Source organism: Thamnophis elegans, chromosome Z (assembly GCF_009769535.1).
Source record: "Thamnophis elegans isolate rThaEle1 chromosome Z, rThaEle1.pri, whole genome shotgun sequence".
Classification (NCBI taxonomy): Eukaryota; Metazoa; Chordata; class Lepidosauria; order Squamata; family Colubridae; genus Thamnophis; species Thamnophis elegans.
In genome coordinates, this window is record NC_045558.1 from 2626308 (window position 1) to 2647171 (window position 20864).

The following is a 20864-nucleotide window of genomic DNA, read 5'->3' on the forward strand; positions in this document are numbered from 1 at the left end:
AGGCTTGTAGAGTGTTCCTGGGGGGGGGGGGGGGGCAAAAACGAGCAAAAAATGTTTTTTTGTCAAAAAAAGTGCATTAGGAAGCTTAGAGTGCTCCTAGGTGCTGGGGGGGGGGGAGCAAAATTGAGAAAAAAACAAGCCCATTTTTTGCTCAATTCTGCCCTCCCCAGCCCCCAGGAGCTATCTGAAAGCCTCCTACAAGCTATGCACAGCCATTTTAGCAAAGGGGAGGGGGTTTCAGGAGGCAAAAAAATGCTGCATTCAGTGTATAAGATGCACTGTCAGCCTCTGCTTTGCTGCTGCTTCGGCTGCCATTGAAACGGGGAGGGGGGGCATGGTATTTGGGAGGGGAATCATGATGTGCAGGAGGAAGATTCTAGACGCTGACCTAACCACCTTACTGCGCATGTGTGGAGGAAGGGAGTTTCCTGCCAAGGTTAACTGTCCGGCATTCCATCCTGGTGATGACTTTTGAAGTTATCTCCCACCTGACAGTTGGGTGCATTGTAATTGGACTATGGACTGGGGTGCCAAGGGGAGGGGGTTGAACTATACATGATATTATTCGCTTTTCGCGCCTAATTAACCAGAATCGGCTTAGCTTTGCTACCGTTTATAATTAGTAAAAGTACACTTGATTTCAAACAAATGGAGTGGTTTCTTTCCCGATTATTAAATTAAGTTGCAGCTGACACGCACCCAGATTTTCAGCCTTTTTTTTAAGGGAAAAATGTGCATCTTATACTCCAAAAAATATGGTCTCTCTCTCTCCCTCTCTCTATCATCCCTTCCCTCCTATTATCCATCCATCTCTCGTCTATCTATCTGTCTGTCTGCCTGCCTGCCTGCCTGACTGCCTATCTATCCATCTATCTATATCCATCTATCTATCTATCTATCTATATCTATCTATCTATCTATCTATCTATCTATCTATCTATCTATCTATCTATCTATCTATCTATCTATCTATCTTCTATCTATCTCTCTATCTATCTATCTATCTGTCTGTATCTGTCTGTATCTGTCTGTATCTGTCTGTATCTCTCTCTCTCTCTCTCTCTCTCTCTCTCTATCATCTATCATCTATCTATATCTATCTATCTATGTATCTATCTATCTATCTATCTATCATCTATCTATCTATCTATCTATCTATCTATCTATCTATCTATCTCTCTATCTCTCTATATCTATCTGTCTGTCTGTATCTGTCTGTATCTGTCTGTATCTGTCTGTATCTCTCTCTCTCTCTCTCTCTCTCTCTCTCTCTCTCTCTATCTATCTATCTGTCTGTATCTACCTACCTACCTACCTACCTCTCTGTATCTCTCTCTCTCTATCATCTATCTATCCATCTCTCTATCTCTCTATCTATCTATCTACCTACCTACCTACCTACCTCTCTGTATCTCTCTCTCTCTATCATCTATCTATCCATCTCTCTATCTCTCTATCTCTCTATCTATCTATCTATCTATCTATCTATCTATCCATCTCTCTCTCTCTATCATCTATCTATCTATCCATCCATCCATCCATCCATCCTTCTCTCCATCTATCTCTCTATCCATCCATCCATCTATCATCTCTCTCCCTCCCTCCCTCCCTCCCTCTCATCTAGTGTTATTCGCATTTAACGACTGTTGCAGCATCCCCAGAGTCAGGTGATCAAAATTCAGATGCTTGGCAACTGGCATGTACTTAAAGACGGTTGCTGTGTCCTGGGGTCACGTGATCCCTTTTGTGACCATCAGACACGCCAAGTCAGTGGGGAAGCCAGATTCACTTCACAACGATCACTGGACAATTAACAACTAACTGAATAACTGCAGGGATTCATTTAACAACGGTGGCAAGAAAGGTTCCGGAAGGGGACAAAACTCACTTAACCACCGGTCTCATTTAGCAACAATTGTTGGGCTCAATTGCGGTTGTAAGTTGAGGACAACTATCTGCTTATCCCTCTTCGTTCCCTTTTTCACAGCTTTCTGCCTCAGCTAAAATCAAGGAAATGACATTTCCTCCCACTTTTCTTAATTGAAACTGAAACAAAAAGGACTCCCAATATTTCCACACACTTCTCAGGGGTTCTCCCCCCCCCCCCGAGGCCCAGCAGTTCCCCCTCACTGAAACTGCCTTGGACAGTCACCCCTTGCGGATGCTGTAATCCCTTGGGGGGGGGGTGGACTAGATGACCTCAGGGAACACTTCCCATTCTAGGATTCTCAAAAGCAGTTGCTAGTGGAATGGCTAATCCAGGATGCGGAAGGCATTCACTGCACGAGGATGGGCACTAGAGAGTGACATTGAACTCTGCCAAGGAAGGGGTCAGACTAGATGACCTCAAGGGCCCCTTCAAAGTCGATTTGATTCCTTAACTATCTGGATCCTAGCATCTCAAGTTTGGCAGCTTGGAGAGGTGTGGACTTCAACTCCCAGGATCCCCAACCAGCCAGGATGTTTTAAGAGGGACGGACTTCCATTCCCAGGATCCCCAACCAGCATGCTTTAACAGGACTTCCATTCCCAGAATCCCCCAGTCCAGATACTGACTGAGAATTCTGGGAGACCTTTCTGAAATGGAGCTCTCAATTTTTAAGGCCCAAATCTTCCCCACTCACCGGGGTCCAGGACGATGTCCGGTTCCGGATCATGGGTGGGCTGAAGGAACGTGGAAGCCACCATCTTCTCCAGGGGTGTCAACCGTTGCCCGTAGGGGGTTCCGGCCAGGGGCTCCTTGGTGGTGATCTTCTTCTTGACATCCAGCCGCAGATCCCGCCATTTGTGCTTCAGGTCGTCAACCGAGCGCTCAGTGTAGCCGAGAAAGTTGACGTGGCTTTGAATTTGGCTCCAGAGCTGCTTGCGGCGTATGGGGTGCGCCCGGAACGTATCCGTGCCGTACAAGGCACCAAAATACCGGACCACATTCCAGACCAGGGCCTCCGTTTCATCGTTGGAGAAGTTCGCTTTCCGTTTGCGTCCAGGGGCAGCGTCCAGGGATGCCGCGGACGAAGTGGACGGGGAAGGGTCAAACTGGACGCCCCATTGCTCGCTCGCCACGGCTGAGGGAAACATGGAGTCCTGGGCTGAAACGGTTTGCATGGAGGATCGTGAAAATTCAGGTGGAGGAAAGAGTGGGGTGGGGGTTTAAGGCTTGGGTGACCATGTGGATTCGGCGGTCCGTGCGGTGTTTTCTGACTTGCGGCCGACTAAAGTTGTGGCCCAAGGTTGCGCAGTGTCATCTCGAGGACGTCTAGCAAAACGCGGAGGGGGGGGGGGAGGAAAAAGAATGACAAACTTTCAAAAAGATGTTGTCTGCATTGCAAGCCCTCATTTAGTGACCGTTCAAAGTTACAACCGCCCTGAAAAAAGTGATTTTCGAACAGATGTGCGTACGTTGTAGCAGCCCCGGGTCACACGATCCAGACTCAGGTCCCACGGGGGTCATGGGATCCTTTTTTTGTGGCCTTCCGACTAGCATGGGGGAAAACCGGTGATTCTGATTCACTTAACAACAGTAGCAAAAATGGTTGCAAAACAGGGCAAATCTCGGTTAACAACTGCCTTGCTTAGCCACAGAAATTTCGGGCTGAATTGCAGTCCTATGTCAAGGATTACGTACACATCACTGAAGGGATGGAAGTTCCTTGCACTCTACATGGGGCTGCCCTTGAAGAGTGTTCGGAGACTACAGTTGGTCCAGAATGCAGCCGCGCGAGCGATATCGGGTGTACCTCGGTACACCCATGTTACACCTATCCTCCGCGAGCTGCACTGGCTCCCCATTGGTCTCTGAACGCGCTTCAAGGTGCTGGTCGTTACTTTTAAAGCCCTACATGGCTTAGGACCTGGATATTTGCGGGACCGCCTCCTGCCACATACCTCCCAACGACCCGTAAGATCTCACAGGCTGGGCCTCCTCCCGGTGCCGTCGACCGGACAATTTCTCTGTAGGGGCTCCGGCTCTGTGAAATGATCTGCCCGCAGAGATCATTCCACAGAGATATCTGAGAGACCGCCTCCTGCTGCATACCTCCCAACGGCCGATAAGAACTCACAGGCTAGGCCTCCTCCAGGTGCCGTCGACCGGACAATGCCGGCTGGCGACCACTTGGGGGAGAGCCTTTTCTGTAGCTGCTCCGGCTCCGTGGAACGATCTGCCCGCAGAGATCCGGACCCTTCCCACCCTCGCGGCCTTCCAAAAAGCCACCAAAATCTGGCTGTTCCGGCAGGCCTGGTTTTGTTGATCTATAAATTAGGTCCAACCCCCAGCTAAGCTGAATGTATGTTGTGTTTTTAAACTGTTTTTCGTTTCTCTCCCCTAATTGTTATTTTTGTTTTTTCTCGCATTTGTAAGCCGCCCGGAGTCCTCCGGGATTGGGCAGCATATAAGATCATTAAATTACGAATTAATTACTGTCCAATTGGGGTCGTAAGTCGAGAACTATCTGTAACTATTAAAAAAATTTTTTTTCACCTGGGGAACCTAGGAAAAACAATAAATAAATCCTGATTATTTTAGGTCTTAAGTTACAGCTCCAAGGAAAAGGGTTAAGGCTAGAACTAATAAGCAGGGGGGTCAGCCTAGATGACCTCTAGGGTCCCCCCTCTAAAGAGAATTCTAATTGATGGGATCTTGAGAACAATAGTCTAAGGCAGCTGAACAATCTCTGTTAGGGGATGCTCACCTCAGTTATGGGGGTGGGCTGGGGCGTAATAAGCTTAAAAATCGATGCACAGATAGTTCTTGACTTACAACTATTCATTTAGTGTCCGTTCGAAGGTACAGCACTGAAAAAAATGTGGCTCATGGCTGGTTCTTGTGGCAGCATCCTTTGGTCACATGATTGGCCTTTGCAATCTTCCCACCTGGCTTCTGACAAGTGAACTCAATGGCGGGGATGCTGGATTCATTTAACAGCCGGCTGCATGATCCACTTAATAACCACGGCAGAAAGTCATAAAACTGGGCAAAGACCAACTTAGCTATCACTTGGCTTAACGAATGACATTGTTTGCTATTAGGAGAGTGCTGGGTTACATAGGTTGGAGATGTGTGGACTTCAACTCCCAGAATCCTCTCCCAGCCAGGGGGGATTCTGGGAGTTGTGGTCCACACATCTCCCAAAGAGGAGAAACACTGCGTTAGGAACATTTTGGCTCTTTTTTAATCTCCCAAAATCATGAAATTATTTTAATTGTTTGGCTTCTCATTGCAAATTCCAGATTGCATGCCTCGAAGCTTTAAAGCATCAAATATAAAATTATATATAAAATAACAGTTTTTTAAATGCAATTCAAGCTTTATTTTAAGCGCTTTTCCCCAAACCATCCGGGTTTTTTTTGCAAGGGTAACGATGAAAGGGAAAAAAAAACAACGAGGAGAAATCTATTCGAAACGAACCGGGAAGATGCATTTCCACGCGAATTCCTCATCTTGGGGACACAGGACCCTTCCCCACGATCCCCATTCCCTCCCTCTTTTTCACAGGATCCGAAAAAAACACCCATCTCCGGCCTGATTCCCAACGCCAAAGGGGGAGGGAATCTTCCACACGCTTGCACACGCGCTGACCCGCATTCCGGGCGCATGCCTGCGGGTAGCACGTGTGAAAGCGCCGGATCCGTTTCCGGCCTGCCCCGCTCGCGGGAATACAGCGACCGGGTTTTGCCTCGAGCGATGCGAGAATTTCCCGGCTCTGGCCTCATTGCAAAACTCATTGCGGAGGAAGATGGGGCGTCTTGCACCCCCCAAATTAAGAATGGGGTGAATTGGGACGCAACCCGAAGCTAGCCGAAGGGTGCATTGCAGCCCCGCTCCACCTTCCGCTTCGGGACCCCCAAAGCCCCCCACCCAAGGACAAAGGACCCTCGCCATGCAAACGGGGAAGGGCGGGTTGCAAATGCGCCCGCTGATCTCCGGAGCAAGGACGGCGGCGCTCCCAGCCCGGGCAGCGCGCACCTCCGTGCAAAACGCGGGGATGGTTGCAAAGGTGAAGGGGAGCCCCCTTCGCACACTCCCAAAGCGGGTGGGGGGCGCGGAGATCTGCCCCACCCTTCCGGCCAGAAGAATACCTGGCGTCCGAGCGCGCCTTACCTGCTGAGGCTGGGCTGGTAGTCCCGCTCTGGCTGGGTCGGCAGCAACAACGGGGGCTGAATGGCTGCGGGTCCCGCCCGGCGACGAAGAGGAGGCCCCAGCCGGCTACCCGCCCCCCGGCCCTGCCCTCCGTCTGCTGGAGCCCACGGGGGGGGTGGCGCTCCTGCGCGCCTCTTGCAAGGGCCGTGCACGGGGTGGGCTACTCAGCTGGGTTTTTGCAAGAACCCCCAACTTTCTCCCCAAGTTTTTGCACTCCGACAAAAGGGTGTCCGCGCTCAGACTCTGGTCCAGAGGGGGTGGGCGGGTGGGCGGGTGGGTTCGTGGCTGGAGAGAAGGAAGAAGAGAAAGAAAAGAGGGGAGGAAAGAAAGAGGGGGAAGAGACAGGAAGAAAGAAGATAAATGAAAAGAAGGAAGAAGAAAGGATAAGAAAAAAAATAGAGGAGGAAAGTAGAACAGAAAGAAAGAAAAGGGAAGGAGAAGAGAAAGGAAAAGAGAAAAGGGAGAAGAGAGGAGAGAAAACTGAAAGAAGGGAAAGGAAGAGGAAAGATGAAAAGAGAATAGAAAATAAGAGAAGGAGGGGAGGAAAGAAAAGGAAGAGAAGAGAAAGTAGAAGAGAAGGAAGGAAAAGCAGAGGATGGAGAAGGAAGGAGGAAAGGAAACGAAAGAAGGAAGCAGAAGAGAAAAGAAGAGCAGAATCCTTCCTTGCTAAGTTTCATTTCATTTTATTTGGCTATATATCCATCCTATCCATTCCGGGGTGCTTTTTTTCGAGAAAACAACATAGAAAATCTTTAAAAAGTGAATTCAGAACCTTTGCAAAAGTTCCCCTTTATTTTTCTAAATCCGCGGTGATTTTCCATGGAAGCGCAGAATTAATAAAAGCGTTTAAATTAATTTAAAAAAAAAAATCTGGTGAAACAGAGGAAAAAAATAAAATAAAATTGTAAGGATGTGGAAAGGGCTTGATTGTCCTTGAAACTGTCAGCTGTAAAAAAAAGTGGATGGTTTCAGTGAATTGTTCACTGTCGGCGCCATATTAATAAATCCAGTAATCTCACCTCTAGGCTTCATTACTGCAATGCGCTTTACTTGGGGCTGCCCCTGAATAGCAGTTAGACTTATATACCTCTTCATAGGGCTTTCAGCCCTCTCTAAGCGGTTTACAGAGTCAGCATATTGCCCCCAACAACAATCCGGGTCCTCATTTTACCCACCTCGGAAGGATGGAAGGCTGAGTCAACCTTGAGCCGGTGAGATTTGAACAGCCGAACTGCTGAACTGCAGTCAGCTGAAGTAGCCTGCAGTGCTGCATTTAACCACTGCGCCACCTCGGCTCTGAAGAGTGTTTGGAGACTACAATTGGTCCAGAACGCAGCCGCGCGAGCGATAATCGGGTGTACCTCGGTACACCCATGTTACACCTATCCTCCGCGAGCTGCACTGGCTTCCCATCGGTCTCCGAATGCGCTTCAAGGTGTTGGTCATTACCTTTAAAGCCCTACATGGCTTGGGACCTGGATATCTGCGGGACCGCCTCCTGCCACATACCTCCCAACGACCCATAAGATCCCACAGGCTGGGCCTCCTCCAGGTACCGTCGACCGGACAATTTCTCTGTAGCTGCTCTGGCCCCGTGGAATGATCTCCCCGCAGAGATCTGGACCCTTCCCACTCTCGGCCTTCCGGAAAGCCACTAAAACTTGGCTGTTCCGGCAGGCCTGGGGCTGTTGACCCCAAAATATGGTCCAGAATGGAGTGCATGGCGTGTTTTTAAATGTATCTTTTCTTTCCTTCCCTTCTTTTGATTTATTTGTATCGTTAGCTGCCCGGAGTCCTAAGGGATTGGGTGGCAAAGAAATGTTATTAAACTTTGAAACTTTTGGGGCTCCAAACAGAGAGTTTAATAACACAAGGATCAGTTCTTGTCCTTTGACTGAAAGGAGGTTTAAAATTTGGGGGAAAGTGAATTTTATTCCTGACCCCTTACAATGGTGCTTCTCAACTTTGGACTCTTTAATCTAGAAGGCTGGACTTCAATTCCCAGAATTCCCCAGCCAGCATGAGAGGGGACCCCTAACCCCCATCCTGTTCTCGTTTTAATTGGCTTCGGTTCTGAGCGGGAGGCATTTCGAAACGACATTCCAGTTTCAAAGATGGCCGCTGCCGGATCAGCAAAAGCCCAGCTTTGCAAGAAGCCGAAAAGGACTTTCTTAAAGACGATGTGGACATTTTTAGTAAGGGCATTTTTATTTTGCATTAAATCTGGAGTCCTGAAAGTATGGCCCCTGGGCCTGATACGTGCAATGAACGCTTGTGTTGCTGCAGAGAGTCTCCCCCTTTGGGGTCTTTTTGTGTGGGTCAGAGGGGGGCAGAAATCCCAACTTGGGGTCTGCTTCGGCCTCCTGGTGCCGGGATTTGGGTGAAGAGCTGGAGGGCCTCGTTCCAGTGGGACTGCATCATGGCCTGGAACTGGCTGACCATCTTAGCCCACTAAGCCTCCAGGCACCAGCACCTGGCCCTGAACTCCTACAGGTCTTCCCTCTGCTTGGAAAGCCCATGCTCCTAGTCCTCAGTGAGGTGCTTCTGCTGAGCCTCCTTCTCGGCCAGATCCAATTTGAACTGAGCTGTTTTGCCAACCCTTTCTCACGGTGGCTGCTTAGCTCCACCAATGGCTTCCTGTTGGGGCCCTAAGAAGCCTGGGTGGGGTAGGGGGGTGGGAGGGGAGAGGGCGGGCAAGGAGTGGCGAGTAGAGGCTAGCCCCTCAACATGAGTGACATTGAGTTGGGCACGCCCACCCAGCCGGTTATTAGGCAGGTCATATTATTGGTCCGCGGGATTTAAAATTGTGAATTTAGTGCTCCCTGAGGTCCGAAAGGTTGGTGACCTGTGGACTAGAAGACCTTTTAAGATCCCTTCCAACCCTATGATTATATTCCTATTCATTATTGAAAGGAATTGTAGACCAGAAAGTTTCTGCTCAAGTAGGAATCCGATCAGCTGGAGGACTTGAAGTCCATTACCTTGGCTGGGGAATTCTGGGAGTTGAAGTCCACACAGGCTGGATGTAGGATTTGGAAAGCTGAAATATAATGTATGCGTGTCCAGGGAATTCTGAGAGTTGAAGTCTTAAAAGTCGGCAAGATTGAAAGACACTTATCCAACGCCGCGGGGATCTTCTACCACATGTGGTGAGCATGTCCCAAAGCTAGGGAGTAGTGGATAAAAATCCAGAAATGGTTGGAGGGAAGTAACGGAACCAAAAATTGATACGAAACCAGAGCTCTTCCTTCTGGGAATAACAAAAGGAAATATAAGTAAAGAAATTCAATATGTTATGCTCCACATAACAATCGCAGCCAGAATTACATTCGCCCAAAACTGGAAACAAAAAAAACATCCCCTCAAGCGCAGAGATCATTAAAAAGGTGCTAGAATGCGTGGAAATGGATAAATTAACAATGGAAATAAGGGATAGAGAGGAAACAGTATTATAAGACATGGAATAGGTGGTATATAACTGGCTAGAAAAGAGATGTAAAATTAATGCATAATGAAAGTATAACAAAAGGAAATTGTATATATTTAGAAAGTAACAGAGATGTAATTGTTGTATATATTATAAAAATGACTAAATATGAAATAAAGAGGTATACGTATAAGACAATAGGCCTTAGAATGGAAAATTCAAAATTAGCGGGGTGGGGGGGAATACCGATAACGGGAAGCTGTAAAAGTATAACTGTGATTTTAATGTTTTAAAAAATGTTGAATAAAAAATATTTTAAAAAGAAATGGGCGCCAGTCTTATAACAACAGGGACTAGCGTTTTAAGGAAGCCGGTTTGCCTTTTTTTTCCTTTCAAAATCTATAAATCAGGTATGTTCCTTGGTAAGCTTGGTTAAAATGCCTATGTTTAAGCTAGGTATAAGCTTTAAGAAAACGGCTAGAGTTGTCGGAAAAGTCGCTACACGTGTTTATCTCGAACTTCGATAAACTTTTTCAACCAAAGTCGTAGTAATGACATAGAGCTGCCACCAGAGGGCAGCAAACGCTCCCTCTAGGACCAGTGCCTTTCCCCACAGTTCAACTCTGAACTCTAAAATATTCTTTTCTTCCAAAATGACATTTGCTATTCATCACTTATCATTGGCTCCTCTAAGAAGAGAAAAGGCTGCCGGATTTTATGATCGAGGTGAACTGTTTATCTGGGTGATTGTTTTGCAATATTATATTAATTATGGTTTTTAAGAAGGCAGTCTTAAAAACAGACAGTCACTTGTCTGAAATGGGTAGAGCAGAATCTGCAAAGTGGGCCACTTTGTGGACTTCAACTCCCAGAATTCCCCAGCCAGCCATGCAGCATCCCCATTGACACGTGATCAAAACTCAGGTGCTTGGCCACCGACTCGTATTTATGACGGTCGCAGTGTTCCTGGTTTCACGCGACCCCCTCTTGCGACCTCCCAACCGGTAGACGGGAAAGTCTGATTTGCTTAACAACCATGTGTTGTTAACAACTGCCAGGATTCAGTTAACAACGGTGGCAAGAACGGCCATCTAATGGGGTGACACTCACTTAACAAAGGCCTCACTTAGCAACAGGTTGGGTCAATTGTGGTTGTAAGTTGAGGACTGCGTGTATTTGAACATGGATGGGTCAGAGATAATGAGCTGATTGTGGTGATTTTTTTGATAGGTTAAAAAACTGAATAAAATGCAATAACAGATTTATTAACAAAGTTCAAAACATTTGAACTTTTAACTCTGCTGATATTTAACAAGGTCACTATTATTATTTTTTTCATATACACAATAGATGGCAGGTCAAATCGGGTTGCAAATCGATCTAGAAGTTTATACATTTTGAACCCGTTTTGAAATAATATTGTTATTGTTGATTCAATATTCAACCAAGGGAGATAATGTGTGTTTCTGTTTCTTGTCCTTTTAATTCGTATTTTTTTTCCCCATGCTTGTGCTAGTTTTGTTTTGCTTCTGCCTCATATTTTTCCCTCTTTGGATTTTAATCTTTCGAATAAGATCAAAATTAAAAGTCAAAAAAATAATCCAAGGGCTGGAAGAGATCTTGGGGATCCTCTAATCCAACCTTGTCCAAACCTACCTGTACAGGTAGCCCTTGGCTTAACGACCAGTATTGAGCCCCCAATTCTTGTTGCCAAGTGAGACGTTGGTCGTGAATTTTGCCCCATTTTACGACCTTTCCCGCCACCGTTGCTAAGTGAACCACTGCCGGTTAGTGACGAGGTTGTTAAGTGAATCTGAGCTTCCCCGGTGACGTTTGCTCTACAGAAGGTTGCAAAAGGGGGGTCACGTGACCCTGGGATGCTGCGACGGTCATAAATACGAGTCAGTGGCCAAGAGTGTGAATTTTGATCACATGGCCACAGCGAGGCTGCAACAGTCATTAAGTGTGAAAAAAATGTCCATTTTTTCCCAGTGCCGTTGTAACTTTGAAAGGTCACTGAATGAACTGTTGTAACTTGAGCGCTACCTGTAACCCCATGGATTATAACAGGCCAGCTTGGTGGCTTCCGCAGAACATTAAAAACAAATAAAATACGGCGTTGCTGTTAAAGACACAATGCTGATAAAACTATAAGCGATAGTTCTAAATCAATGTTTCTCAACCTTGGTCACTTGAAGATGTCTGGACTTCAACTCCCAGAATTCCCCAGCCAGCGAATTTCGCTGGCTGGGGAATTCTGGGGAGTTGAAGTCCAGACATCTTCAAGTGGCCAAGGTTGAGAAACACTGTTCTAAATAAAGGATGAAAAGGGATCGAAACATCGATTAAATAATGAACCGCTGGTTTGCAGAATCTCAGAGTTGGGAGGGATCTGGGAGCAGCGTTCCGATGTCTCAGGGGCAGCAGCCCCCCCCCCAAAGAAAGAAGGGGCTCTCCGCCTGTTCCCCAAAGCAGCTGGAGGCAGGACAGGAAGCAATGGATGGAAATTAACCACGGGTTGTGCACCAGTAACGCACCTTCCTGGACCGACAATCCCTACTCACAGTCAGCGGGGTCCTAAGTCCAGTGATGGCTAACCTTTTTTGCCTGGGGTGCCAAAAGCACACTGGCGCGCTATCACACTCACCCACGTCCCCACCCCCATAGTTTAATGCCCCCCCGCACATGTACGTGTGACACCCCACCCACCTCTGCTGCCCCACGCATGCACCCACCGCTTTCTTGGAGACTGGGGAGGGCGAAAACAGCCTCCCCCCCCCGGGGCCCTCCGGAGACCGGAAACGGCCCGTTACTGGACTTTTCAGACCAGTAGGTCTGTTTTTAGCGGTTCACCGACAAAAGGGCGAACGACAAAACTGCGCCCAACTAAACCACGGTGTCAAAACCGCGTGTTCTAAAGCGCTCCAACGAATGAGCGCTGAATCGCGGCGACAACAGCGCGGCGACAGAAGCGCGCTGTAAAACTAAATCTAAGCCTAAACCTAAACCTAACCTTAAACGTAACGCTAACCCTAACCGTAACCGTAACCCTAAACCTAACCCTGAACCTAAACCTTACCTTAAGTTAAATCGCTGTCGCCGCGCTGTTGTAAAGCGCCCTTCTGTCTCTGCGCTGTTGTCTCCGCGCTGTTGTCGCCGTGCTGTTGTCAGCGCGTTGATGATGTCGCAGTTTTAGCGACACAGTTTAGTCGAGCACAGTTTTGTCGTTTGCCCTTTTGTCGGGTCACGGTTTTTAGCCTTCCCCTGGCTCCGGAGGCTTTCTTGGAGCCTGGAGAGGGCGAAAAATAGCCCAACATGCAAACCGGGAGTCCGTTCCTGAACTTCTGGTTTATGCATTGGGCGGTTTTTCGCCCTCTGGAGTCTTCAGGAAAGCCTCCGGAGGAGGTAAAATGGCTGAAAATCGCGGCCCAAAATTTCATTTCATTCATTCATTTCTTTTATTATATTTATATGCTGTCGTTTTCCCCCGAAGGGGACTCAGGGCGGCTAACAAATCAAATCAGGGAAGGGGGGGGGGTACAGACAAAAAATAAAAAATAAACGATACATAACAATACATAATTTAAAAACACACAACAGTCATACCATTCAAGACGGGGGCAACAGCTCTTTAGCCCCAGGCCTGTCAGAACAGCCAGGTTTTAACGGCTTTGCGGAAGGCCTGGAGGGTGGTGAGGGTTTGAATCTCCACGGGGAGTTCGTTCCAGAGGGTCGGAGCAGCCACAGAGAAGGCCCTCCTCCGGGTGGTCGCCAGTCGACACTGGCCGGCGGATGGAATTCGGAGGAGGCCTAATCTGTGGGATCTAATCTGTCTAGCGGAGGTGATTGGCAGCAGGCGGTCTCTCAAGTACCCAGGTCCAATACCATGAAGGGCTTTATAAGTGACGACTTAGCTAGTCAGTGCATGCATGTGTGATGGAGCTGACGGGGCAACACCTTGCTTGCCCTCAAAAATGGCTCTGCGTGTCACCTGTGCCACGCATGCCAAGAGGTTCCCCGTCATGGCCCTAGGCACTTCCCATCTTGACTATTGCAACGTGCTCTACATGGGGCTGCCTTTGAAGAGCATCCGGAAGCTCCAGTGGGTGCAAAATGCAATGGGCCGCATGGTTTTGTGAAGAGCCCATGTGCGGGTATGTATGTCACCTCCCCTGCGGGAGCCGCATTAGCTGCTGATCTGCTTCTGGGTGCAATTCAAGGTGCCAGTTGTCACCTATAAACCCCTTCATGGCTGGGGGACCGTCCCTTGCGGGGGTCATATCTACCCAACCCCATCAGAGCGGGGAGGCAGGGAACGCTGCGGGTTCCCATCCCCGAGGGAGACACATCTGGTGGGACCCAGAAGAAGGGCCTTCTCTGTGGTGGCTCCCTCTCCCTGGAACATTCTCCCCCACCCCGAGATTAGAACGGCCCCCATTCTGACACGCGTCCGGAAGCCGCTAAAGACCGGCGTTGTTGTATTAATTTATTTGATTCTTTTTTTTAATTAGCTTTGTTCTTTTAAATGAGGTTTTATATTCCATAAGCCGCCTTGACTTGCCATGGGAGAATAGGTGGCAATATAAATTCCCTATAAATAAATATACAAATAAGTAAACCAGTAAGTAAATAAATTAATTAAATATATTCTGTCTTCCTCCTTTCTTTTGTCATCTTCTTTCTTCCATTTTCCTCCTCCTTGGACCAGAAGACGTCTAAGATCCCTTCCAGTTGTTTTATTCTGTTCTTCTGAGCGCCTGGCCCTGGGACACGGCAACCCGCCATAAATATAGGTCACTTTCATTCTAATCATGTGAACATTGGGGGCTACTGAAAGGTTGTAAGTCTGAGGACCCGTTGTAAGTGACTTGGTTCAGGGCTGTTGTAGTATTGAAAGGCATCTAAACAAATGGTTGTAAGTTGAGGACTACTCTACATATATTGGTAAAAATGCTATCCTACAAACTAGGAAGCTGGGAGTTCTAGTCCCGCGTTAGGTATGAATGCCGACTGACGGACTTTGGGCAAATCACTAGGAGATGGGGAATTCTAGTCCCGCCTTAGGCAAAGAGCCAGCTGAGTGGGCCAATCACCAGAAGACGGGGAGTCCTAATCCCGCCTCAGGCACAAGAGCCAGATGAGTGGGCCAATCACCAGAAGACAGGGAGTCCTAGTTCCACCTCAGGGACAAGAGCCAGCTGAGTGAGCCAATCACCAGGAGACGGGGAGTCCTAGTTCCACCTCAGATACAAGAGCCAGCTGAGTGGACCAACCACCAGAAGACGGGGAGTCCTAATCCCGCCTCAGGCACAAGAGCCAGATGAGTGGACCAACCACCAGAAGACGGGGAGTCCTAGTTCTGCCTCAGGCACAAGAGCCAGCTGAGTGGGCCAATCCCCAGAAGACGGGGAGTCCTAGTTCCGCCTCAGGCACAAGAGCCAGCTGAGTGGGCCAATCCCCAGAAGACGGGGAGTCCTAGTCCCGCCTCAGGCACAAGAGCCAGATGAGTGGACCAACCACCAGAAGACGGGGAGTCCTAGTTCCGCCTCAGGCACAAGAGCCAGATGAGTGGGCCAATCCCCAGGAGACGGGGAGTCCTAGTCCCGCCTCAGGCACAAGAGCCAGATGAGTGGGCCAATCACCAGGAGTCTGTCCTCAAAACATTTCCTGGCCGGTGCTTGCCCTCCGGTTGCCTAGCTACACGTGGGGTGGGGTGTAGTCCTATGGCTAACCTTTTCTCCACCCTGTGCCAAAAGTGGGGTGCAGGGGGGGGGTCATGCACAGGCATGCCCACACCCATAACGCTATGCGCGTGACCTCCCACGCCTATGCGCATGCAACACAGCCCCCCCCTGCTTTTGGCCTGTGGTGGACCTGTTTTCCGGCCTCCCCAGGCTCCAGAGGCTTTCTAGGAGCCTGGGGAGGGCAGAAGCAGCCTCCCCACCCCACCCCGAGGCCCTCCGGAGGCTTCAGAACCCTCCAGGGGGCAAGGAATAGCCGAAAAGGAAGGCTGAAGTTAGCTGGCCAGCGCATGCATCAGGGGTGGGTTTCAGGCGGTTCGCGGCGGTCCCCGTGAACCGGTTGGTCGGCGAACCCGGAAATAAATAACTTCCGGGAACGCCGAAGGGTCCGCCCGCCCGCCCGCCTTTCTTACCCGGTTTTGACGAGTTCTGCGCTTCCACGCATGCACAGGACGCATACAGCGCCTGCGCGATCCTCCAGGAGCAGCTGGAGCATCGCACAGGCGCTAGTACGCATGCGTGCACTGCGCGCGTGCACGAGGACGCCGCCGGCCCCGTTCCAACCGGTTCGGTTGGAACGGGGCGAGAAACCCACCCCTGGCATGCATGGATACTGGAGCTGACAGGGCAAGGGCTCGCGTGCCCTAACCAATGGCTCCGTGTTCCACCTGTTGCACGCATGCCATAGGTGGCCGTCACGGCCCTAGCGGTTTGTTTCCATAGGACGCTTCGTGTGCACTTTTGGTCCAAGTCTTTCCTGGCCCCAGTTGCGTCCAGTTCTTTCCCCAGTGAAAGTACCTTTTCTCTAAATTTACAAAGCCCCTTTTCTCTCCTAGGGATTGGAAGGAGGCAGCTCTGCCCGGCGGTGAGTTCTAGTTCAGCAGGCTGGGTGACTTTGGATTACTTCCTCTCTCTCTCTCTCTCTCTCAGCCCAACCCACTGTTGGAAGAAACAGCCACCTGGGTTCGGTTCCCAGTTGGGGGAGAAGACCCTGGAAACATGGAGGCTGCTTGGAAATATTATTTTAATGGTGGACAGGACCACGCGGCTGCTGCACAGAAAAGGGGGAATCAGACGTTGGGTGAAGAAAGAGAAAACAGCGTGAGAGGCTGAAAGTCCCTGGTTTTATGCCCTCTCTGGCCTTTGGTCTTGAGCTTGTGTTCTGATTGGCTGTCAGACTCCCACGGGGCCATTCAGGGGCAACTCTCTAGGATTTCTTGAGTCCCGGTTTGGTTGCCTTGCTTGGCTGATATAATTTTCCCAGCTTCTGTGGGAGGCTAATCCCACCTTTGCTATGTAGAGTAGACCAGCTCTGGCTTCTTCTTCTTCTTTTTTAAATGGCAGATTGACCAAGGGGGGGCGGCTATTAAGAGTGAGTCTGTTTCCTGCCTAAAAACACGTTTCTCCATTTCTGCCTCTTCAATATTCCCCAGGATATTTCATTTGTCTAGGAGAGGGGTGGTGGGTGCTAACTTCCTACACCACCTCGCAGGATTGTTGTGGGGAAAACAACGTGAGGCACATTTGCTGCCTTGAGTTATTAATAGCAATAATAAAGGTTTATGGAAACCTCTAATGACTTGCTACTGGACTATGGTGCATGTTGTCCTTAGCTGCCCTGATATTTATTGTTATGCCGATTAGTGGCTTTAATCAGGTTTATCTTGGTTAGCTGCCAATTATTGCTGTAGAGATGCATTCGGGTGAACTAACCGCACGGAGAAACTCAGGTGGTGACTCGGAAACCACAAAGGCTTCAGGGAGCATAATTAGGAAGACGAGAGAAGAGACTGAAGAGAGACAAAATAAGCCAGCAGAAAGAAGATAGAAGAAACAAGAGGAGAAAAGAAAGAAGAGGAAAGAAAGAAGAAGAAGGAAAGGAGAGAGAAGATAATAGAAGAGAAAAGAAAGAAGAGAAAAGAAAGAAGGGAAAAGAAAAAAGAGGGAGGATAGTAGAAGAGAAAAGAAAGAAGGGAAAAGAAAGAAGAGAGATGACTGGAGAGAAAAGAAAAAGTAGAAGACAAGAGAGAGAAGAAAGATCAGAGAAAACAGGAGGCAAAAGGAGGCAGAAGACAGATAAACCAACCAATCCATCCATTGATTGATTAGAGGAAATTGGGAAAGGCCACGGATAGAGAAATTGTGGATGGTAGCTGGTTGTTCCTGGTCTCATGTTGGCTTAGGCACCCGGGTAATTTTTCAGCAGTTCCAGATTCGGACATAAAACAATTCGACAATCAGTCATTTTCTTCCAACGATTTAAGCCACCTGGGGAGGTTCAGGGTGTGCCCAGACTTGAACAGAAGAGGCCAAGCGTTCCCCTTGCAAAATCCGTTCGGGCAGAAAAGAAGGAGAAAGAGAATGAGGAAGGATGAGAAAAATGACCTTACAGCTTCGATAAACACAACTGAGGATGAAGGAAAAGCCGTTTGAAACATATTGAAAAAGAAGAAGAAGAAGAAGGAGGAGGAGGAGGAGGAGAAGAAGAAGAAGAAGAAGAAGAAGAAGAAGAAGAAGAAGAAGAAGAAGAAGAAGAAGAAGAAGAAGAATTTTGCCAAGTAAAATAGGGAAGGAGTTCCCAAAAGGATGTAGAAACTTCCCCCCCCCCTTTTCAACAAGATCCGTGTTTTGCAAAGAAGAGACTCACTCGTTCCCTTTTCAGCATTTATTTATCTTTTTTTTAAAGCGACTTACAAATATATATATATATCCCATTTTCCCACTGCATTCAACCCCTTTCCCCCTAACGCATCTCTTCTGCATGCCACAATATTCCCCTTTCCGCCTTGGTTCTGAGTTCAAGTTCTATTTCAAATTCAGATTGGCCCCACCGTTTAGAAAGGCTGGATCTGATCCAAGCGGGACAACCGGAGAATCGACATCTTCTTCTGCGGAAATGATTTTTCTCGGATCGGACATCGGAGGTTGGGTCCTTCCAAATCATTTCCTAGTGATGATGATGACCTTGAATGTTATCCACACCTTTCCCGGCACCCTTATGGGCCGACGTATTTTAATTCGTTTTCTCGAACGCTCGGCTGACTCCTAGAGAGTGGAAAAAAGGTCTATCTGTGACTGAGCAGGCCTCGTCCCCAAAAAGCACCCCTTGGGCCCTTCAGCCTCTTCCCCTTTCTCCTTCTATGCTCTTCCGGGGTCAAACTCAGGATGAAGTTGTGGCATTTCTGGACATAGAATAGCAGAGTCGGAAGGGACCTCGGAGGTCTTCTAGTCCAAGGCAGGAAACCCTCTACCGTTCCAGACAAATGCCTATCAAACATCTTCTTAAAGACTTATCCTTGGACTAGAAGACCTCCAAGGTCCTTTCCGGCTCTGTTCTTATTGATTGATTGATTGAGAAGGGTTGGGAGCAGCAGAAAAGGAGATTCTGTCCATTTCGGAGCTGAGGGGAGTGGCGGATGTGACTTTAACTCAACACTTAAACTTTCAGCTTCAGAAACTGGAATGCAGCAAGGAGGAAATTCTTGGCCGTAACCTTGCAAATCAAACTGTCTTTCCTCTCCCATCCCACCCCTGTAGCATCTCGGATTGAGTGATTATTTCTCTCCCCTTAATGTCCTCCTTGTCCCTCCCCTCTGGAGAAGACCTCTGTTGAAACTCTCAAAATGGACTTTTCAGGCATTTGACCCCCTTTGAGGGGAGGCTCTGCACAACCCCAAAGAAGCAGGAGGAGAAATTCCTACCGCTTCCAAATTATGTTTCCAGCATATCTCAACAGCAGGCAGGTTACTGGTTAAGGGGGAAACCAAAGCTTGGGAGATACAATTTTTGTCTGGAGTTTCCTCTCCAAAACATGTGGGAAACAGAGGACCTCAAGTGAGAGGGGGTCTCCTCCATCTGGCAAATGGTTCAACACCCCTTTCTAGGCTTGGGGCCCATCACCAGAAGTCCCAGACACCTTCTTACCTCCTCCTCCTCCGTCCCCTCTTCCTTCTCTTCCACCTCTTCTTCCTCCTCCTCTGTTTCCCCCACCGCCTTGCAATCAAGAAAAGCCACTGGTGTCTTCTCCCCAAGGAAATAGGTGGCTGTGCAATCTCTGACCACCTGCAGAGGAATAAAAACATGCTGAGAATGAAGCCGTCACCCAGAATTGATTCCATGGAGATCATCATCTTGATGGAAAGATCTTGGATCAGCCACTGGGGTTGCTTCAACCAAGTCCTTCCAGGGCAATGTTGAACGAACTGAGCTGGATCAACCTCCCCACGCACATTTTGGTGTAAAGGAAACAACTATTGTAAGGTTCAACTGTTGAGTCGTTTCTCTATCTGTGGATCTTGGTCCAGGAATTGACTTGGAGGACCAAGAGGAATATTGTCCCTCAAGACAAAGGTGGAAGGGAAAGAAGCAGTCTTCGATAGGCTCTTTCTTCAACCCAAACCCCAGTGGAGATGGACAACCAGCTTCAGCTCTGCCAGGAAGGTCCCACAGAGGTCCCATTGGCCCTCTCTCCATCTACAATGGATCACTGGCACCAATCACTCACCCCGTCTTCTTTGAAGTCGCATTTATCCAAGGAAACTTCTTCCTCTGCTCGACAGACCGTCTCCTTGATGGTGAACTTCAACTCTTGGGTCCCTTCAGAATTGGGATCCTGAAAGAAGATATGGCCAAGTGGAGGTGTTACTTTTTGAAGCCCCCCTACACCTCCCCCCACCCATTTTAGGCTGGGATCGATTCTCAAATGAGTCTGGATGGAGCCAGAGAAGAGTCCATGGAGGTTCTAGATCTTCTTCATACAAGGCCCATCATCCAGATTGACCCTAGATGGAGGCTGTTGAAGTTCTCTCTGTGCCAGGAGAACAGGAGCGATGGATCCCCCTTTCCAGCCAGCTCCACAACAGCCTCAGAGCCGCTTCCCTGGGTCTACCATAGATGGAGGCTATTGAAGCTAGGAGAACAAGATGGGCAGAACCTTTCATCTCAGCTCCCCTGAAGTCTCGGAATCGCTCCCCACAAGGGATGGGTCTACTCTACGCAGAGTCAAGTCCACCATGGACCCGGAGTGAAGGGTACCTACCCAATCAGGTTGAGGAGCAGCCTCCAACAGCTGGTAGAGGGAGTCTTCCTTTGCTTTGCCGTTGTAGTTGACCACTGCCTGTACCACGGCCTCGTCATAGGTCAGCAGTTTCGGTGACGGTGCAGACTGCCCAGAGGCTGAGAGAGCCCCAACCAGCAGCAAAGTCTTCCAGAGAAACCCTTCCATCCTTGGTTCTTCTGCTACAAAGGTCCGCAGCAGATCTGGTTCCTGGGATCAGGAGGCCTCCTTTTATGCCCCCGATAGGTGGCTTATCTGCTTGGTGGCTGGTGGCCAAGGGTTTTCCCCCGCCCCTGGGGAATTTTCCTTCTTTCAAAACAGGCGCTCCTTCCTTGAAAGGGGGGGGGAACAGATAAACCGGGACTTTGAGACGTATTTATTGTCCTCAATGTTCTTCTGACATCTCTCCAGGTCAACGCTCCCAATTTCCCAGCAGGGCTGAGGAATTCTAGGAGTTGAAGTCTAGCTGTCTTAAGTTGCCATGGTCTTCAGATCAGCCTA

General features: G+C 48.7%; 1 protein-coding gene across 1 annotated transcript; it reads right to left on the bottom strand.

The window, feature by feature from the left end:
- Positions 1-18023: 18023 nt before the first annotated feature.
- On the bottom strand, positions 18024-20547 carry LOC116522849 (cathelicidin-related peptide Oh-Cath-like). Its single transcript, XM_032237907.1, has 4 exons — positions 20346-20547; positions 19812-19919; positions 19232-19369; positions 18024-18352 (listed from the first exon to the last, which is right to left on the bottom strand). Exons 1-4 carry the CDS (start codon positions 20529-20531, stop codon positions 18248-18250), a joined length of 537 nt encoding a protein of 178 aa, XP_032093798.1. The 5' UTR covers positions 20532-20547; the 3' UTR covers positions 18024-18247.
- Positions 20548-20864: the final 317 nt, after the last annotated feature.